The sequence below is a fragment of the Pseudorasbora parva genome, chromosome 19, assembly GCF_024679245.1.
Source record: "Pseudorasbora parva isolate DD20220531a chromosome 19, ASM2467924v1, whole genome shotgun sequence".
Classification (NCBI taxonomy): Eukaryota; Metazoa; Chordata; class Actinopteri; order Cypriniformes; family Gobionidae; genus Pseudorasbora; species Pseudorasbora parva.
The window spans coordinates 3,623,433-3,642,411 of NC_090190.1; the positions used below are offsets into that span (position 1 = coordinate 3,623,433).

The 18,979-nt window shown below is 39.1% G+C and overlaps 1 protein-coding gene across 2 annotated transcripts in view; it reads left to right on the top strand.

The window, feature by feature from the left end:
- Nucleotides 1-18,979, top strand: part of csmd3b (CUB and Sushi multiple domains 3b) — a 500,836-nt gene that overhangs the window by 142,360 nt on the left and 339,497 nt on the right. For both annotated transcript variants that reach the window (XM_067425814.1, XM_067425815.1), the window contains exon 5: nt 4,239-4,446. In XM_067425814.1, the coding sequence (XP_067281915.1) occupies nt 4,239-4,446 (208 nt within the window). The remainder of the gene's footprint in view (nt 1-4,238; nt 4,447-18,979) is intronic.

The window sequence follows — 18,979 nt, forward strand, 5'->3', positions numbered from 1 at the left end:
TGGATGGATGGATGGATGGATGGATGGATAGATAGATAGATAGATAGATAGATAGATAGATAGATAGATAGATAGATAGATAGATAGATAGATAGATAGATAGATAGATAGATAGATAGATAGATAGATAGATAGATAGATAGATAGATAGATAGAGCTAAATCTGAAAAAAAATCTGGAATCTGAGGGTGAAAAAAAAAAATTCACCTTTAAAGTTGTCCAAACTAACTGTTTAGCAATGCATATTACTACTAATGATACTTTTATATATATATATATATATATATATATATATATATATATATATATATATATATATATATATATATATATATATATATATATTTATGGTAGGAAATGTACAAAATATAATCATGATCTTTACTTAATATCCTAATGATTTTGCCATAAAAGAAAAATATATCATTTTGACCCATACTGTGGTTTTGTGCTCCAGGGTCACATTTTATTAATTCTACACAGTGTCGTGTTTTTTAAACGTATGTGAATTATTATGTTTTTTATGTCATTTTGTCACATCAGTCTTTTCAGCAGCTTTAGCATCTTAGCATGATTTTAAAATCAACCACGTCTATTGGCAGAAGATAAAGGGGGGAGGTTATTTTTATTTTTATCAGTGGAACAGGATCATGCATAGATCACAACTGTACTTTTGACCCCATATTTTGACATGTTTATAACTAAATCCAAGGTGCCTTTACCAGTACAGTATGGATCTGAGGTCATGTTGGCTGTTTGCCCATGAGCAACTGCAGAATGAGAATTTGCTCTTTCTCTTTGACCCTATATGTTCTGGCGTTATTATTCCGGTTTATATGAAATGCAGTGATAGCTCCTCCACATTTGACACTGAGAGATGCATAAAAATGCAGAATTGATTTACAAATGACTGACACAAATATTTCCCTGAGGGAATCTATCATAGTCACAGTCCGTCGCTGCGCATTACAATGCAAATGTCAAGGCCGAGCTGCTTTAGTATTTATTGAAACACACAGTCGCATGCCACTTTTATCATTGAAGTTGGTTTTCCTGAATTATGTAATTTTTTGTGGGTTTGTAAGTGTTTACTGATTCTGCAACGCACTGAAAGGCCAGCTCAACGCTGACTGTGATGAGGATATTTTTAAACATGCCCACAAGCATTAAGTCACACTTCATTTGCATACTTTTAGAAAATGTCTACGAGCCGTGCATGGAAAAAAAAACTCCTCTTTTTGTGTATCTAAGTGAGATGCAGCACATTCAGAATAAACAAAGGAGAGAAATTCACTCTCACACACCTGCCCAAACACACCTTTGTCCGTTTTGTCTCCTGAGTTCCTTTTATGTAATGGATTTTTTATGAGGCTGTCAATCACATGCTCAGTGACATTAATAGTTGCGCGTTTGTGAGTGTGTGAGTGTGTGTGCGCTTTTTACTGACATTAGCATTGATATTACTGTAGTTCAGGATTTACGTCTCGGTGTGGAAATGTTTTAGGACAAGCTTGCGTTTGAAACCCCACACAGATGAACAAAAACATTTATTCATTCATGTTCACACTCTGATCCATGTCATACCTTTTCTTTGCTTTATAGAATGTGTTAATGTTCAATGAGAGCTTTTTTTACCTCACTTCTTTCATCATTTACTCACTATGCATCATTTCAAACCTATAGGACTGACTTTTTTTGCATCGAACACAGTTATTTAGAAGAATGTCCAAGCTTTTCTTTTGCATACAATGGAAGTGAATAACTCATGCTCAAAAGTTTACACACCACTTTCAGAATCTGCAAAATGTGAATTCTTTTAACAAAATATGAGGGATCATACAAAATTCATGAAGTTGTTTTTATTTGTTGTACCGTCCTGAATAAGATATTTTACATAAACTCTGTTAACATATAGTCCACAAGACACACATAGCTGAATCCTATTCAAATGTTTACACACCCATGTTTCTTAATTCTCTGTGTCGTTCCCTGATGATCCACGGCTGGTTGTGTGTTTAGTGATGTTGTACTAAAGTCCCTTGTTTATCCTGAGCAGTTCAACTGCCCAATGTTCTTCAGGTCCAGCAAAATTTTCAGTTTTTCTGCATATTTTATAGCCTGACAAGCCAGACCCACATCAAGATGTTTGGTCTGGAAACTCACCATTGACGGCTCAATCCGAGGGGCGGATAAACGGTCGTCTTTCAAACTCCCTCTGCACGCGATAGGATAGCACTACAACCAACCAGAGCAACGGAGGTGAAGCAGAGCTCGCTGACTGATTAAACATTCACCGTATCCGGTCAGCAAAACTCAGAACACATCTTACCTTTTTAAGAATGACTTCAGTGCCGTTCTTTGTTCTTTTCTCAGAGAAAAGCTTAACTCCAAGTCTTCCAGAGTCGCGGTCAAACCTGATTCGAAAGACCGCCGTTCGCCAGTTTCTGTGTTTACTAGAAGCACGCAAACGCAACTCGGCTGTCGTCATCATGGCCCCGCCCACCGACTCTATACACGATGTGATTGGCCCAGCAAGAGTTGCTAGACGACACTCGCGGGCAGATTAGATTTGCTGCCGCTAGGGTGCGTCTAGATTTCTAGGCTACATATTATGCATATTTGAACCCTTTCCGGGAATGACTATTTGAGATCCATCTTTTCACACTGAGGACGATTGAGGGGCTCAAACTATTAAAAAAAGCTTCAAACATTCACTGATGCTCCAGAAGAAAACACCTTGCGTTAAGAGCCGGAGGTGAAAACTTTTGAACAGGATGTTTAAATGTGTCTTATTTTGTTCACATTTATTTTTATTTTTTTCATGTATTACCGCCCTTAGAAAGCAACAGAAGGTACTTACATGTTTCCTGGGAGACAAGTTGAGTACAATTTACCTCAATTTCAAAAGTAAAAGTTTTCACCCCCCAAGTATACAACCAATGCTGGACACCTGAGGATTGTTCTGAAGAACATTGGTCAGTTTTACTGCTCAGGACAAACAAGAGACTCATGAACAACATCACAAAACACACACACACACAGCCGTGGATCATCAGGGAACGACACGGTGTGTAAACTCTTGAACAGGGTCATTATTTATAAATTCAGCTATTTTTATCTTGTGGACTATATGTAAACATCTTTTATGTCAAATATCTTATTCAGGACAGTGCTAAATAAAAATAGCATGCATTTTGTATGATCTCTCTTCTTTTTATAAAATTATTCACATTTTCACAGATTCTGCGAGGGGTTTGTACACTTTTGAGCACGACTGTTTGCGAGAGGTAACCGATGTAGGAGCTAAATGATTCATTCGTCTTTCCGGATGCATGTGCTCCTGAGTATTTCTGCCTGTGAATGCATGTCATGCGTATGTACATTCTCAGTTTTTATGTATGCAGATGTATGCGTGTGGGCGCATCGACATGGCTTCCGCCCCGGACATGTCAATGCGTCTCTCGTAATTGTTTCAATGTTTCTCTTCTTGTCACCAAGAACTTGTGCACCTGTTACTATGTGTTGATCCCAGGTAAAAGTGATTCTCCGCATCGGAGCATCGCTTTCTACATATCTCTGTACACACTATATGTACGTTCACATGGCTCGCTGCCATGACTGTACGTACATATGAGTGTATGCTTGTTTGTATAAATTATTTCCATATAATTTATCATGTTTGCACAGACTAGTCCATGTGTCTTTATCTGTACGTAGTTCTATTGCAACTCGATTTCTAAAGATAAAAAAAATACAATTTGGTAAATTGAAAAAGATCACACTCAAATTTAATTGGACACCTACTAGCAGACGGGACCAGAGATGAGTCTCTGAGTCCATTTGGAAATGCAGCTGGGACCTGAAAGCCTTGTCATGACGGAAAACATTTACAAAAAGGAAACGAGAGAGGGCCAAAGCTTCAGAAGAGCCACTGCCTCACTAAAACATGATAAAAGGAATCACAGGACAGCCTTGAAGCGAGCCTAGTGTGTGTCGGATTAATGAACGGCGCACTGGCTTCTCTCTCGCACCCTTAATATTGAACAAACTTGCCGTAAAGCTACTTTTAGCTCCTTAACGTCAATTGGCACACATTGTATGCTAAGATTTGGCGTACGAATGCAAAAAGTGGCCTCGATTTAGACCAAAAAGGTTCAGCTGTCATTTTCTGCTGTATAAGTATGTCTAGAAATTAAAGGCCGATTCCTAACACAAGTCTTTTCGTGTTTGGTTGACAGCTGAGGACACATGTGGTGATACTCTGAGGGGTTCAAGTGGCATCATTACGAGTCCCAATTTCCCGAGTGAATATTACAATAGTGCGGACTGTACGTGGACCATACTTGCTGATCCCGGAGACACCATCTCCATCATTTTTACAGACTTCCAGACGGAGGAAAAATACGATTACTTGGAGGTGGAGGGGTCCGAGCCGCCAACAATATGGTGAGTCCAAATGCCTTGCCCACCTGTGTTTATTTCCATGCTCATCCATCTTGTGGTATTTTGTTGGGTGCAAACCCGTCCAATCTTTGCTTAATCCCATTTTAAATGAGCCGCCGGCCCATGCGTAATCTCACCTCTGTAACTGTGTGTTATCCAACGAGTCTCAGTTAGCTGTGATTTAGATGTAATCTTGCATGTTTTAACAGCGTTCCTCATTTAATGTTGTCGCTGTGCATTGTGTGTCGTTTCCAGCTGTACCTTATGGATGTAATCATTAGTCATAATGGAAGCGGCTAATGTTTTTTAATGTTTATATCATCATCATAATATTTCACCTCTGCTGTTTATTGACTGGGCTCAAATTGGGCTATTGATTCCCTCCCTCCAACCTTGTCTACCCTGGTGATGATGGGTAAAAGATGGGTAATTATTACCAAGTTTTTTGTTTTCTCCTTCACGCACTGTGCCACATTTGTTTAAAGGGGAAAATCCATTGCGTGCTTGTTCTGTGCGCAGCATTTAGAGGAAATGAACATGAGTATTGATCGCCCGGAATGCCCTTCCTCTTCACTTTAATGTTACAAATTGAACTCTAGCCAAGTTTTTAATTGCATCTCATTTGGAAAGTATGGTTTTGATATCTGTCAGTGTCATGTGGTTAGGATGCCAACCGCCTAATATAATACTACATCTTCACCTATTTAAGAGAACAGAATGAAAATCTATATTAATGGGGTGATGACGTGTTTTTTTTTTGTTTTGTTTTTTATCTCTTTCCCCGCCAGTGTTTTTGAAAAAAGTTACCAGCCAGCGCCAGCATTTTTGATCATTTTCACAAAATTTTCATGGCCCTACAGAATATTATATTATAGTATAAATATTTGAACATATATTATCAAAGAACAGACCCTCTGCTTTTAACTCTTCCCCTGCCATTGACAAGTTTTTACTCAAAATAGTTTTTATTTTTAAATTCTAGATTTGTGCATTATTTTTTTATCAACACTTGCCATTGTCTCATAAATTATGGAAATTTCCATCAATGGTGGGGGAAGAGTTAACATATTTCTAGACATTTACTTATGTCATTAAAGTTTTTGCACACAAAAAATGCATAAAAATTATTATTTTCAACCCTTGTTCGCTCTGTGTTTTTAAAGCACGGCTCCTTTAAGGCTTGTCAGTAAATGGCGGCTGTTATGATAGGCTAATGTCATTGCATACGGTTGCAATGCACACTCGCTATTGCACCTGAGAAAAGTGTTTGGGAAACATTATCCATATAAAACCATAATTTACAGACAAAGCATCATGTAATCATTCACTTATGGTTTGTGATGCAGCTGCTGTCAGATCCAATAGTCTCTTGTATAAAAGTTTATTTGCAAACCCTCCATTACACTGTGACTCGTTTGCAAAATAAAATGCTCCGAACAAACATATACTCCTCTGACGCGTTCCAGGACAGCATTAGAAACTATCCACGCTGGGAGAAGTCTCTACAGAGAGTTAAATGAGCTGTTTAAACTGGACGCATTATTAAACTCTTTAATTTTCTCAATCCATGACCCCTTTAAAATGTCTAAAACAAAGGTATATTCATCTTGAAATATTTATGTAGAGTCATAATTCCCTGAAGTTATAATTTAAATAGTTAAAAGCTGACTGATGTGCGTGTAATGACGTGTGACAATTGATTATGACACTAAAAATCGTTGCTGTGAAGTCATATGTCAGTAAGTCAAACTCCAGCATCTCAAATACATTCAGCTGTTAACTCCGTCAATTGTGGACTATTTTGAACATGCATTGCTGCAGGTACTGTGATTGTGTAGCTTTTTTGTTGTTCTCGGTTTACAGTGTGATCAAGAGTTTAGATAAAACTCAAATGTGGCATAAAGAAATGCAGGGTGTCCCATATCTTCCTAAAAAGAAAAGCGAGAGTGTCCCTTACGCTCCTTTGTGGAAGTGCTGCTCCGTTAAGTGCTCGTAAGATTTCATATGATGCGAAGCAAGTGGTCGAGGGGGATACGTAATGGTTTCCGGCACGCGCCGGCGACGTGTTAACACATTGTTTACAGTGATTTATTCAAGACCGTCTCTTAGCGGCAAGCAAGGGGATGTCAGAGAGGATTTTTAAAGCGAGCCAGAGAGCCTGATTTGAATATGCATGTTATGTAGATGAGCCAGTCCTTCTCGAATGCTGATTGCTGCATAAACAAAGCACAGCGGACGTCTGAGGATGCTGCTGATACATGTAGATGTGAACGCAACAAGCTTCACTGCCCTGCATTTGCACTGCTCATTCATCCGAGACTAGATCAACAGATAAACCTGCTCATCACTTAATCACATCTGGCATTAGTTTTGTGGCGCATTAATCCGTGTTGTGCAAAAATGTTTTTTTTTTGCAAACTCGCCTGACCTTTTTGTGTATTCGGATTAGGCGACGCCACCCCTCACCTCGCTGCAGATCGAGCCTGTCGTTTACCGAGTGTCCTTACATCTCTCTGGCGTGCTTCTGGGTCACCGCCTTTCGGTGATTGCCTCTTATTGGATTAGTCAAAGCCAGGAGACGTTGGAAACTCAGCACAGAAAAAACAGCACAGGTAGTTCGGTGCGTTCCAGCGATGCGTAATTGATGTCTTTAATAAAGGATGAGCTTCATTCTCTCTGCTGTAGTCTCAGTGCTCTCTGATTGAGCATCTTATTTACTGGAGTGTTTTCTGTTCCTCTGCATTTTGGACCCCTGATGTCACCCGAGCGCAGAGTTCAAGCACGCTGATTGCAGGTGTGCTGGGAATTGAAATGATAATGTAGATATATTATTAGTATGATAATGAATTGCCTACTGTGCACCTGTGTTCTGCTGCTTAAGCATTTATGGGACCCTAAGCAGAACTTTATTTGGGGGCCACTCATTACCACCAATACAATTCACTACTGGCGATTCTTCAGAATTGGCAAACACCCATTTAATTGTATTATCAATTTAAATAAATTGTATTATCTGTAGCTGGGTTTGCTTACACCCTGTCTGCCTGTCATGTTTTTAATTGGAACAGTAGAAAACCCACAAGAATGATCAGGTGTTAATGCGCTCTTTAATATTCACTTTAAAGTCTTACAGTACAGTTTGGACCGGGATCTATTATGCTGAATATGCTCACAATTCTTTTCCCACTCACGAGACCCATAAAGGCACTAAAAACATCGATACAAAGTCCATCTCACTATAGTGGCTGTACAATGTTACAATGCGATGAGAATATTTTTTGTGCGCATAAAAATCTAAATAATGACTTTATCCACCAAGTTATTGACATGAACTTGATGTATGCGTGAGAATTTGACGCGGCTCCGCCATTCGTATACGTGACCCAGAAGAGGAGGAGCCGCTATCGAGTGTGTTCACATCTGAGACCTACACCGGAAGACAATAACTTGCTAGATAAAGTCATTGTTTTGATTTTTTTTTTGCACACAAAAACTATTCTCGTCGCTTTATAACTTTATTGCACAGCCACTGTAGTGAAATGGGCTTGTATCGATGTGTTTAGTGCCTTTATGGGTCTTGAGTGGGAATGTACTGAATGCCAATGGAGGCCTTTCTGAAGCCTTTCTCAGCTTTTAACAAAACTATCTTCATTTGTGTTCTGAAGATGAATGAAGGTCTTACAGGTCTCCAATGACATGAGGGAGAATAATTAATGAAATAATTTTTGAGTGAACTAACCCTTTAAGTAGAAAGCTTTCAAAGAACCCTTTAAAACAGATAATAATTATTATAATAATCATAAATGTGTCGTGAGCATCAAATCATCAAATTAGAACGATGTGACATGAAGACTGGACTGCATACAGCAACAGTAGAGAAGCATTTAGTGTGAACAGAAACTGAAAGCTCAAGCTCAAAGCTCATTCTCAGATCCATCCATTTTAGAAAAGCTTACCGGGCAACTGACGAGGAACACTTTACTGGTTCAGCGCCGATTTTTCTCTCACTTTGGACTTTGAACACTGGATAACAAGCTAATAGTGTCCATCCGATGGCGCCGCAAGCTCGTGCAGCTGCCAGGATCAACGTAACATTTTAAGGCCATTTCTCTATTTTAATCATCATAAATTAACATGAAGCAACAAGTCCTCTCATGTGCTCTTGGTGGCCCCCTGGTGGCCGAGGGGAACCGTTGGAGCTCTCGTATGCCTCGGGCCGGCTCTGGCAAAGGCAGTTTAGAAAAGCAGACAGTGCTGGTTGAAAGCACATACTGCATCTTCTTGTATGAGGATAACGCTTCATTTTTATTCTTACTTGTACAAATGTTTAATTAGTAAATTACACAGACCGTTATTGTCACATTTCATGGAATTATTTCACTGCTAATTGTCAATTATTGATGTTCGTGAGAAAGCAACATATTAGCTATTTTTAGCATTGATATAAAGGCTTTTATTGTCCTTTTTAATCATTTCAAGTAACAACACAGATTTTTTTAAACAAATTATTATTATTATTATTGTTATTATTATTATTATTATTATTATTGTTATTAATATTATTATCAGCATAACAATTTAAGTGAAAAGTTAAATTGAAAAAAAAAAATCTTAGAATTTAAGATCTCTTTCATTTTAGGTCATAAGATTTGTGTTTTAAAAGTCCTACTTTTTTACATATTTAATTTATTTTATTGCTTTTATTTTTATTTTTATTATTCATTTTATTAATTATATTATTTTTTTTTAAATTGGAAGATTATTATTATTATTATTATTATTATTATTATTATTATTATTATTATTATTCCACGTAAAACAAATTGAGTAAAATGTTCTATTGAAACATTTCTTAGCATTCAGAGAAAAATTGTTCTCATTCATTTTAGATCATGAGTTTTGAATCTTACAACCTTTTTATTATTTCCTGATTGAAATAAAATGTTGAATTCCAAATTTAATTTCCTTTTATTAAATTATTATTTATTTAGCTGAATAATAATAAGATATAAAATGATTAAAAATATAAATTTAAATTTAAATAATAAAATGATTATTATATATGATCAAATATTATTATTATATTAATTATATTTTATTAATTATGTTATAATCAGCATAATAATTCAAGTAAAACGTGTAAAATCATTTTACACAAATCTCATAACATATGTTTGTTTTTATCATTTTTTTTAAACTTTAAGTGTTTTTCTTATTTCCCGATCGCAGACGTTTGGACCGCGCTGCTTTATATCTGACGGCTTGCACTCGCTCATCATCCCTGTGAGGTGTTGAACCAGTGAAGGAGCTGCTGGCTTTATCAGTCTACTTCTCTCCATTCATTCTCCATTTCCCTCTGATTTAAGTTCCCCTGAGCTCACAGTCATTCCTCCTCTGGATCCATCAGCGGCTCTTTAAGAGGGCCACAGTCTGCTGCGTGGCTTTGGCTTATGATGCCGCTCTGACAGCTTCAGATATCTCCAGCACTTCTTGGTCTGTGAGCTTCTCCGGCCTGTCAGCGTTTGAGTCGTCGAACCCCCAGAATGCAGCGAGAGTGATTAGATCCAGCGTTGTTGTGAGAGCAGACGTGATTGAAGCCAGAACGCGACAGCTCGGCTGCCATAAACGTCTTGTAGCGTTGTATCCGCTGTATCTGCCAAAGTACAATTTTAGAAGTGCAACGTCTTAGAGCTTAAAGGAAGTGTATGTAAGAACGTGACCAAAACTGGTACTGCAGGTGTATCCCTCTCCCACCGACTCGAGGTTGCCAGATTGGCTGCAGGATCAGCAGGAACGTTTGTAGATCTGCAGCTGCGGTAACTAAAGCAGATCTGGCAACCCGGATGCCCAAACACTACTGACTTCGTGATTGGTCGATAGGTGGAGGGCGGAGCTTCAGGCCAAAACACAACATGTCAACATCAGTTGAGGGCTGCAACAACAACTTTTAAATGACAATATCCTGGCCGGACTACTGTTGTCAGTGATATAAGTATTTGAAATTAACATGATTTCTTAATGTCTAGTGACATATCAGAGCCATTTTATGATTAATTGAAATACATTTCTTACATACAGTTCCATTAAAGTCAAAAAAGTTGGGGCCCAACAAATGACTGCCATTCGAAAATAGATATCTCAGACACCCGGCCTTTCAGTTCAAGGCCCGAGACGTCTGTGTTCTGCTCGGGATGGAAGAGGAATGAGCCGTTTCTCACCGGGGGACACGGCGGGATTAACTCCCGACAACCGCTCATTACCTCCCATCACAATTTATCCTCTACTTTTATTGGAGATGATTGGATTAGATCACTTTTGTCCCTCTCCATCACTCACGGAAGGCAGCGTATTGACCATGTTTAAAAGGGCAAGGCAACCTCACTCTCTGTTTACTGCTCTATGGGAGTCCGGCGCATTGTAATCATAGATAATTCAATGTCGCAGACGCGTCTTTTTCCTTCTCCGGGCTGTGTTGCCGAGTGCTTGCGATAACTTGTGCTTTGTTTATCTGAAGCGCTGGCTATTTGAGCAAAAGAAGATTGTGTTTGCAAGATGAAGGTTAGTTTGCCTTGACATGTTTGTGGCAAGATGATGTTGTTTGTTGAATATCATACAGAATATTAGAAAACACAGACTATGAACTCTAGTGTGTGTGTGTGTGTGTGTGTGTGTGTGTGTGTGTGTGTGTGTGTGTGTGTGTGTGTGTGTGTGTGTGTGTGTGTGTGTGTGTGTGTGTGTGTGTGTGTGTGTGTGTGTGTGTGTGTGTGTGTGTGTGTGTGTGTGTGTGTGTGTGTAACCATTATGGGTCCCTACAAAGATGGCAATGTCTGAAATCCTTGTCCTTGTGGAAACATTTTTTTGGGACCTATGAGGAAAACGGCTTATATATCATACCAAGTGATATTTTTTGAAAATGTAAAAGTGCAGACAGTCGTTTGTGATGCGTTGGGTTAGTGTAAAGCAGGGTTGTCCAAAGTCCTGCAGAGTTTAGCTCCAACCCCAAATAAACACATGCACAAGATCTTATTAGGCACACTAGAAACTTCCAGACAGGTGTGTTGAGGAGAGGTGGAGCCAAACTCTTCCCCTTCAGGAGCAGGATTGGACAATAGTTTGTGCGGTATAAAATCAGTATGTCTAATAAAACATGAAAATACAACATTAAATATCCTACCGACCCCAAACTTTTGACTCCAAAAAAATCAATATGTAATTTTTTTTATGTTTTTGGAACATTTATACTCACCAAGGCTGCACAAAAACAAGTAAAAACTTTAATATAATGAAATCTTATTACAATTTTAAACAACTGTCTTCTATGTGGATATATTGTAAATGTAATTTTCATCAAAGCTGAATTTTCAGCATAATGACTCCAGTCTTAAATGCACTTTTATTGTCACATGATCCTTCAGAAATCATTCGGATATGATGATTTGATCAAGAAACATGTATGAATATTATCTGTCTCTCTGTGTGTGTGTGTGTGTGTGTGTGTGTGTGTGTGTGTGTGTGTGTGTGTGTGTGTGTGTGTGTGTGTGTGTGTGTGTGTGTGTGTGTGTGTGTGTGTGTGTGTGTGTGTGTGTGTGTGTGTGTGTGTGTGTGTGTGTGTGTGTGTGTGTGTGGCTTATTTAATAATGCTTACAGAATACAGCACTGTGTTGTAACACATTTTACCAGGTTTAAATCCATTCCACAGATTTATCCCCAAAATCAGAGCAGAAGATGTGAAAAACGACTGCAGATTCTGTCTAGCCATGACACACATACGAAGACACACACACGCATGCGTACACACACACACACACACACACACAAAGATAGACAGACACACACACACACAGACAGACGCACACACACACACAAAGATAGACAGACACACACACACACACACACACGCACACACACAAAGATAGACAGACATACACACACACACACACACACACACACACACACACACACACACACAGACACACACACACAGACTGTGTGTTTGAATGCCAGCACAGGACCCCTCCAGCTCCCTCCGTGTTCGGATGTGAGGCGGGAACGGGAGGGTAATTAACAGTGCCCTTTTAATTCTGCAAACATGTAAAGCAACCTGGCATCTAAAGGCTACAAATACAGAGTTACCTAACCATGATGGAAAATGATCCAGACTATCAGCACAGCGAAAAGGCAGACAAGCTGGCTCGTCTTTATGTAAGTCTCTCTGTGCTGTCAGGATGGACTCCATTATCAAAGTGCTTATGTTTAATTTAAAGTGACAATTCGTGAGGAGTGTCTTGAGACGATGATGATTAATAGTTGCTTTATCTCTTGATATGAGCTGAAAATGAAGATTTCATTTTAATTCATCATGACTGTGTTATTGAAAAGCCCTTCTTTTTATAATAGACTGGCACACAAAGGTGCTTTTCATATCATTTGTGCTTTTCTTCATTTCTTGCCAAAAGCTTAAATAACAACAAGAGGGGTGGGGGGAGACTAAAGTGAATTGAACATCAATTGAGAATAATGTTATGCATTCCACGTTCCAATCAATTTTGCTGGCACACTAACCGGCGTTCACTTCTGGGAAATCTACAGCACCCGGACGGAAGCAGCATTCTGAGCAGGAAGTGCCTTCGCCGTGACCTTGAGCTGTGTGGACTTTAGGTTCCCTCGGCACATCACACAGATTTAATTGTATGCATAACCACATGCAAAACATACACTCCCATGCCATCATTTATTTGATGTGTGCAAACCTGAAACTTTATGCACACACACACACACAAGTTTGGGGTTAATTATATTTTTTATGTATTTGAAAGAAGATTTCTTAGGTGCTCACAAAGATTAAATTTATTTGATCAAAAATACATTAAAAACTGTAATAGTGTGAAATATTATTACAATTTACAATAACTCTTGTCTATGTAAATCTATTTTAAAATGTAATTTATTCCTGTGATTAAAGCTGAATTTTCAGCATCATTACTCCAGTCTTCAGTGTCACGTGATCCTTCAGAAATCATTCTGATATGATGAAACATGAAACGTTTATGATTATAATCAGTGTTGAAAACAATTATGCTGCTTCATATCTTAATATTTTTGTGGAAACCATGATGCATTTTTTTCATGACTCTTTAAAGTATAGAATGTTCAGAATAACAGCAGGTTTACATAGATGTTCAGGTGTGTGTGTGTGTGTGTGTGTGTGTGTGTGTGTGTGTGTGTGTGTGTGTGTGTGTGTGTGTGTGTGTGTGTGTGTGTGTGTGTGTGTGTGTGTGTGTGTGTGTGTGTGCATGAGTGTGTTTGTGGTTGCGTGCATGTGTATGTGTGTATGTGTGTGTGTGTGTGTGTGTGTGCGTGTGTGCGTGCGTGTGTGCGTGCGTGCGTGCGTGCGTGCGTGCGTGCGTGTGTGTGTGTGTGTCTGTGTCTGTCATATATGCATATATACAATTCCCATTTAAATTTTGGATTTCAATCTTGTATTTTTTTTTCTTCTGCCAATTCAGTTCACATTCAGAAACTGAATTGGAATTGAAGGCACTCCAATTTTCCTGAAGTATTAACACAAAACACACATACACACACACACACATTTGTTTTTGTGACATATGGGGACATTCCATAGGCGTAATTGTTTTTATACTGTACAAACCGTATTTTCTATCCCCTTACACTGCCCCGGCCCCTAAACCTACCCATCACACATACACACACACACACACACACACACACACACACACACACACACACACACACACACACACACACACACACACACACACACACACACACACACACACACACACACACCTAAACCTACCCATCACAGGAAACATTCAGCATTTTTACTTTCTAAAAAAAACTCCTCCTGTATGATTTATAAGCATTTTGAAAAGTGGGGACATGGCCAATGTCCTAATATTTCACCCTCTCCTTGTAATACCTGTGTCATGCCCATGTCATTAAACACATTTTTGTCCTCATATGTCACAAAAACCTGCCCATACACACACACACACACACACACACACACACACACACACACACACACACACACACACTACACGTGTTGTGTCCTTCAAAAACCTTTAGAGGCTTGAAACAAAACTCAAGGTCCCTTCAAAAGAAAAGCACCTCGGATAGGCTATAACCCATTAACGTTGGCCTTCTGCTAAAGTGCTTTGAGAAAGTGAGGAGAGTTTGGAGCTCAGAGTTCAGTGACATTCGGATGGCCAGCGTTAGGGCATTTATCAGCGGCTCCACAGACCTCAGGCAGCTCAGAGAGCAGCCGGCCTAAAGTGGAGGTGGCAGGCAACCAGAAACTGTCAGCTTTGCCAAGTGAGAGATAAGAAGCTCGGACAGCAGTGCCTGGCAGGAGCCGCAGTGTTCTAGAGCGTCACAGTCCTTCAGAATGGGTCTTCCAGAGCAATTCCTGCCAAGTCCTCATCACGCTTAGTCACTGTAGTCAGGTGGGATCCTTGCTAATCCGGCTAGTGATCCCACTCGTTCTGTACCTCGGACCCCCCTCGAGGGTTTAGCGGACCGAGGCCTGTTTGCAGGTGCATTTGTACATGAGCCGAGACAATTAGTCTGCAGCTAACGGCTTTATTCTGCACAAGCCTTCCCTGTGTGCTTCGCTTTATCCCTCTTTTAAGAGAAAGCTTGTTTTTTTTCAAACAGTTTTCTGTTCTCCACACAGATTTCACATAGTTGCAAAGAAAGTTTACTACATGCGGTTTGAACATAAATGTGTGTCTGCATTGTGTGCACACAACCACCCTATAATGGTAAAAATCTTTTTCTTATTTCTTATATAAATTCATCTTTTTTTAATCCCCATAAATCATAAGCAGTGTCTTGTTGTTTGCAGATTATAGCAATGTGATGTCACATGCTTAAGCCCCGCCCATGACTACTAACAGACTCCGCCCTGTTCGCATAAACCCCGCCCTCATTGAGCTGTGCACAGTCCGCCATGAGCATTCAAGTAAGAAATGTATTCTTATTAACGCTACTAAATTCATTCAGTCGAGAGCAGTGAGTGATTTTCTGTTTGATTCATATTAACAGCAGATATAGCAGTAGGTATTGTATAGTACACTCCTTTCACTTTAATACACAGATCTAATATACACAAGTGATTTCTTTACTTCCTGTTCACGTTCACAGACATAACCGACTGTGTTTATGTGAACTTTGTGTGTATTTGACAGTTTAAGGACAGTAAGACGTGAAAGAGAACGGAGTTTAATACTCACGGCCCACGGGACGCTCTGTCTGACATCCAGCTTTCTGTGTGTGTTCTTCAGGTGTGTGTGCTCAGAAAACCTTGGACTTATATGACATACAGATCATAAACTTTCAGGAGTCACATGAGTGTGACCATGATAGAGATGATAATCAAAACCAAACAGATGTTTTAGTTTTTGGCAGAATATCCAAGGCACAAGCTCTAAGGCTCCGCCCTCTTCTAGATATGTGGGTGGGGAGAATCAACTCATTTGCATTTAAAGATACATGCACAAAAACAGCATGTTTTTCTTCTACGCAAAAAATGCCATTTACAACATACCGTAATAAATGATCTGTGGGATATTTTGAACTGATCTTGATTCTGAGGATGCTTGCAATTTTTATGAAACTTAAACTTTTAATTAATTTTTAGTATTTAAGTTGTAATTTAGTTCATTTGATATTATGATATTGATAGGTGTCTACTGCATGTACATTTCTACAGGTTTGTTAAAGCTGCACTATGTAACTTTTTCGTCCACTAGAGGGCGCCTATTCAAAAGAAAGGCGTAGTTTGATGACGGCAGGTTTGAGTCTTGGGACATGTGGTCTTTATCTCACAGCCGGTGGGACAGCCGACTCCCTCACGTCTCGGTTCATTGGTTAAAATAGCAATTTTCTCACAATTTACAAATAGTTGGAAACATTTGGGATATTGTAATATATAGTGCACCTTTAACAATTAAACATATGACCTTTTACATGTATAGTGTCATTACTTGAGTAGCCTAAGTGATGGATAATACTAATAAACTGTGTGTTTATCATTTAATCATTTCCTGGGGCAGCTTTTATGTTATTGTTAGTCCTGCATTAATTATTATACAGCCGAGCACACAGTGTTTGCTGATATCAGTCATAATCTCTCATGTACTGTATGTTTATGCAGACTGCCTTAGAGAGTGACTGTATTTTCATATGTGCTGTATAGCCATAAGCAGAAATCTAAATAACTCTAAAATCAGCACATTGACACACTCTTCTTTACCCAAAGGCAGCTGCGCGTGCCACAATGGCTCAGACTGTGGCATGAGTTTCATTCTGAGCCGTGCGACAGAGCCAAAATGGCTGCCAGTCAGGAAAGGAAAGGCCCTAACTGAGCGGACATCACAGCCGCTGTGTTTCACATGCTTAGCTTTGTGTCCAATATAAAGTGAAGTGTAGATCTGTGTTTGATTTGCCTTCTGTGCCTATCGTCTCTGGCTCGAGGATAGAGAACATTGTTTCGTTGTAGAGCTCTGTCCCCTGGGAGCTTTAAATACAGGTTTTTTTAATCCTGCCTCGGCTGAAGAGTGTAGGAACGAGGGAAGCCATTAGTGTGGAGATGTATGACGATTTCTTGAAGAAGAGCAATGACTTAAAGTCGCCATGAACTTGCATTTTAATCACACTCCCAGATGGTGGTTTGTAAGGTGGAGATGTGTGATAAATTCCTCATGAACATACTGGGCAGCTGCTCTGCCAACCTGCTACACATCAATGAGCATGTGAATGAGGAGGAAAAAGCCAATTACATGGAAATTTCTCCAAATATGCAGCGTCATGTGTTTCTGTGTACATTGGCGGTATCCTTGTGTTCTTGGAGGTATCCATCTGTTTTATTTGCGTGACTGTTCGTATTTGTGGACTGTCGAAAAGCAATTATAAAAGCTTTTTGACTGCGAATGTGAAATGCGAAGGATATTGAATCTGCATTTAAAAAACACATATTAGACCAGCAATATTCCCCCAGATATTGTCCAACTAGCCTAACAGAGTTGCATGGATAAACGGTTCCAAATTGAACAATTTGTTAAGGGTTTTTGAGATCCCAGCATGCTTTGCGTCATTAATAAATAATGAAGTAACTGGAATATTGAGCATTATTTACTGACTTTTTGTTGTCACAGTTAGTTATTTGTTGAGTGCTATGTTACGAGCCATTGTGTGTGTGTGTGTGTGTGTGTGTGTGTGTGTGTGTGTGTGTGTGTGTGTGTGTGTGTGTGTGTCTGTGTGTGTGTGTGTGTGTGAGAGAGAGAGAGAGAGAGAGAGAGAGAGAGAGAGAGAGAGAGAGAGAGAGAGAGAGAGAGAGAGAGAGAGAGAGAGAGAGAGAGAGAGGCACTGGTGGTGGCCTTAATCTCTCAGTGATAAATTGAACATTCTGAAAGGCCCAGATTAAACATGGCTCCTCTTACCTTGTTCTCCTCTGTGTTGTGGAGGCGGTAACTCTCCTCTGGTCTCCAGCAGTGTAATAGTTCATGTTTTGGCCGGGCTCTTCGCCTCTGTAATAATGTCCAGGGCCTTGGCTAAAGCCTCTCCATTGTGACACTGGGCACGGTTCCTGGAAAGGGGTGTTCTGTGGGAATGCATTACCGTTTTGTTAGCTTTTTATTCTATTTAAAAATGCACTCTCATTTGAAGATGACTATTTGCAGCAATTTCAAATCTGTTTTTACAAAAAAAAAGTAATAAAATCTGCCTTTCATTGGGAATGGCAAAAAAGAACACATGCAGTTAAATACTTCAAAATGGTTTAAAAGCACTGTTAAGGAAACTGTTTCTTTTTTTTCTGCTTCCAAAATATACTTAATTGAATTAATATTTATTGAGCAATATACTTTATGTAAAAACATTGGTAAACATTGGTTTTGATCATGGGCGTCGCTAGGACCTTTTTAGGGGGACTTCAGCCCCCCTAAACTTATGCCTCAGCCCCCTAAAAAATATGTGATTAACCTTTAAAACATATGAAACTGGAGGGAGGCTTCGACTTCGTCCCGTTTTTGTCTGTCTCTCCAATCCACAGCGTGTGTGTGTATAAATCTGAGCGTCATTGGTCTGTCACCGTTCGTCAATGCCAAAATATTTTATCAAACCAATCAAATCAGAGTAGGCGGGCTTTATGGTCACACAGAAACTGCTGAGGCTGAGCGCAGATTTCGACGTCAAGTAAGATAAATATATGCTGCTAAACTAAACATTCATGTTTGACAGCTGCTGCTCAAAGTCAGAAATGTTAAACAAAAGAAAATCAATTTTAGGCAAATTAATAAACTTTTGTCTAATTTTGCCCTTTTTCATCATATGTGATTCATAATGTAGGCCTTAACGAATAAGAAATATTAACAAAGCCATTTTCATCAGATTAGGCATAAGATTAATAATGAATGTGTATATATTGTAAATTAATATAATTCTATTTGTAACATTCAGTAAATAAAAAAACTCAGCTTTTTCAGCCTGAATTGGGCATTATTAATGAATG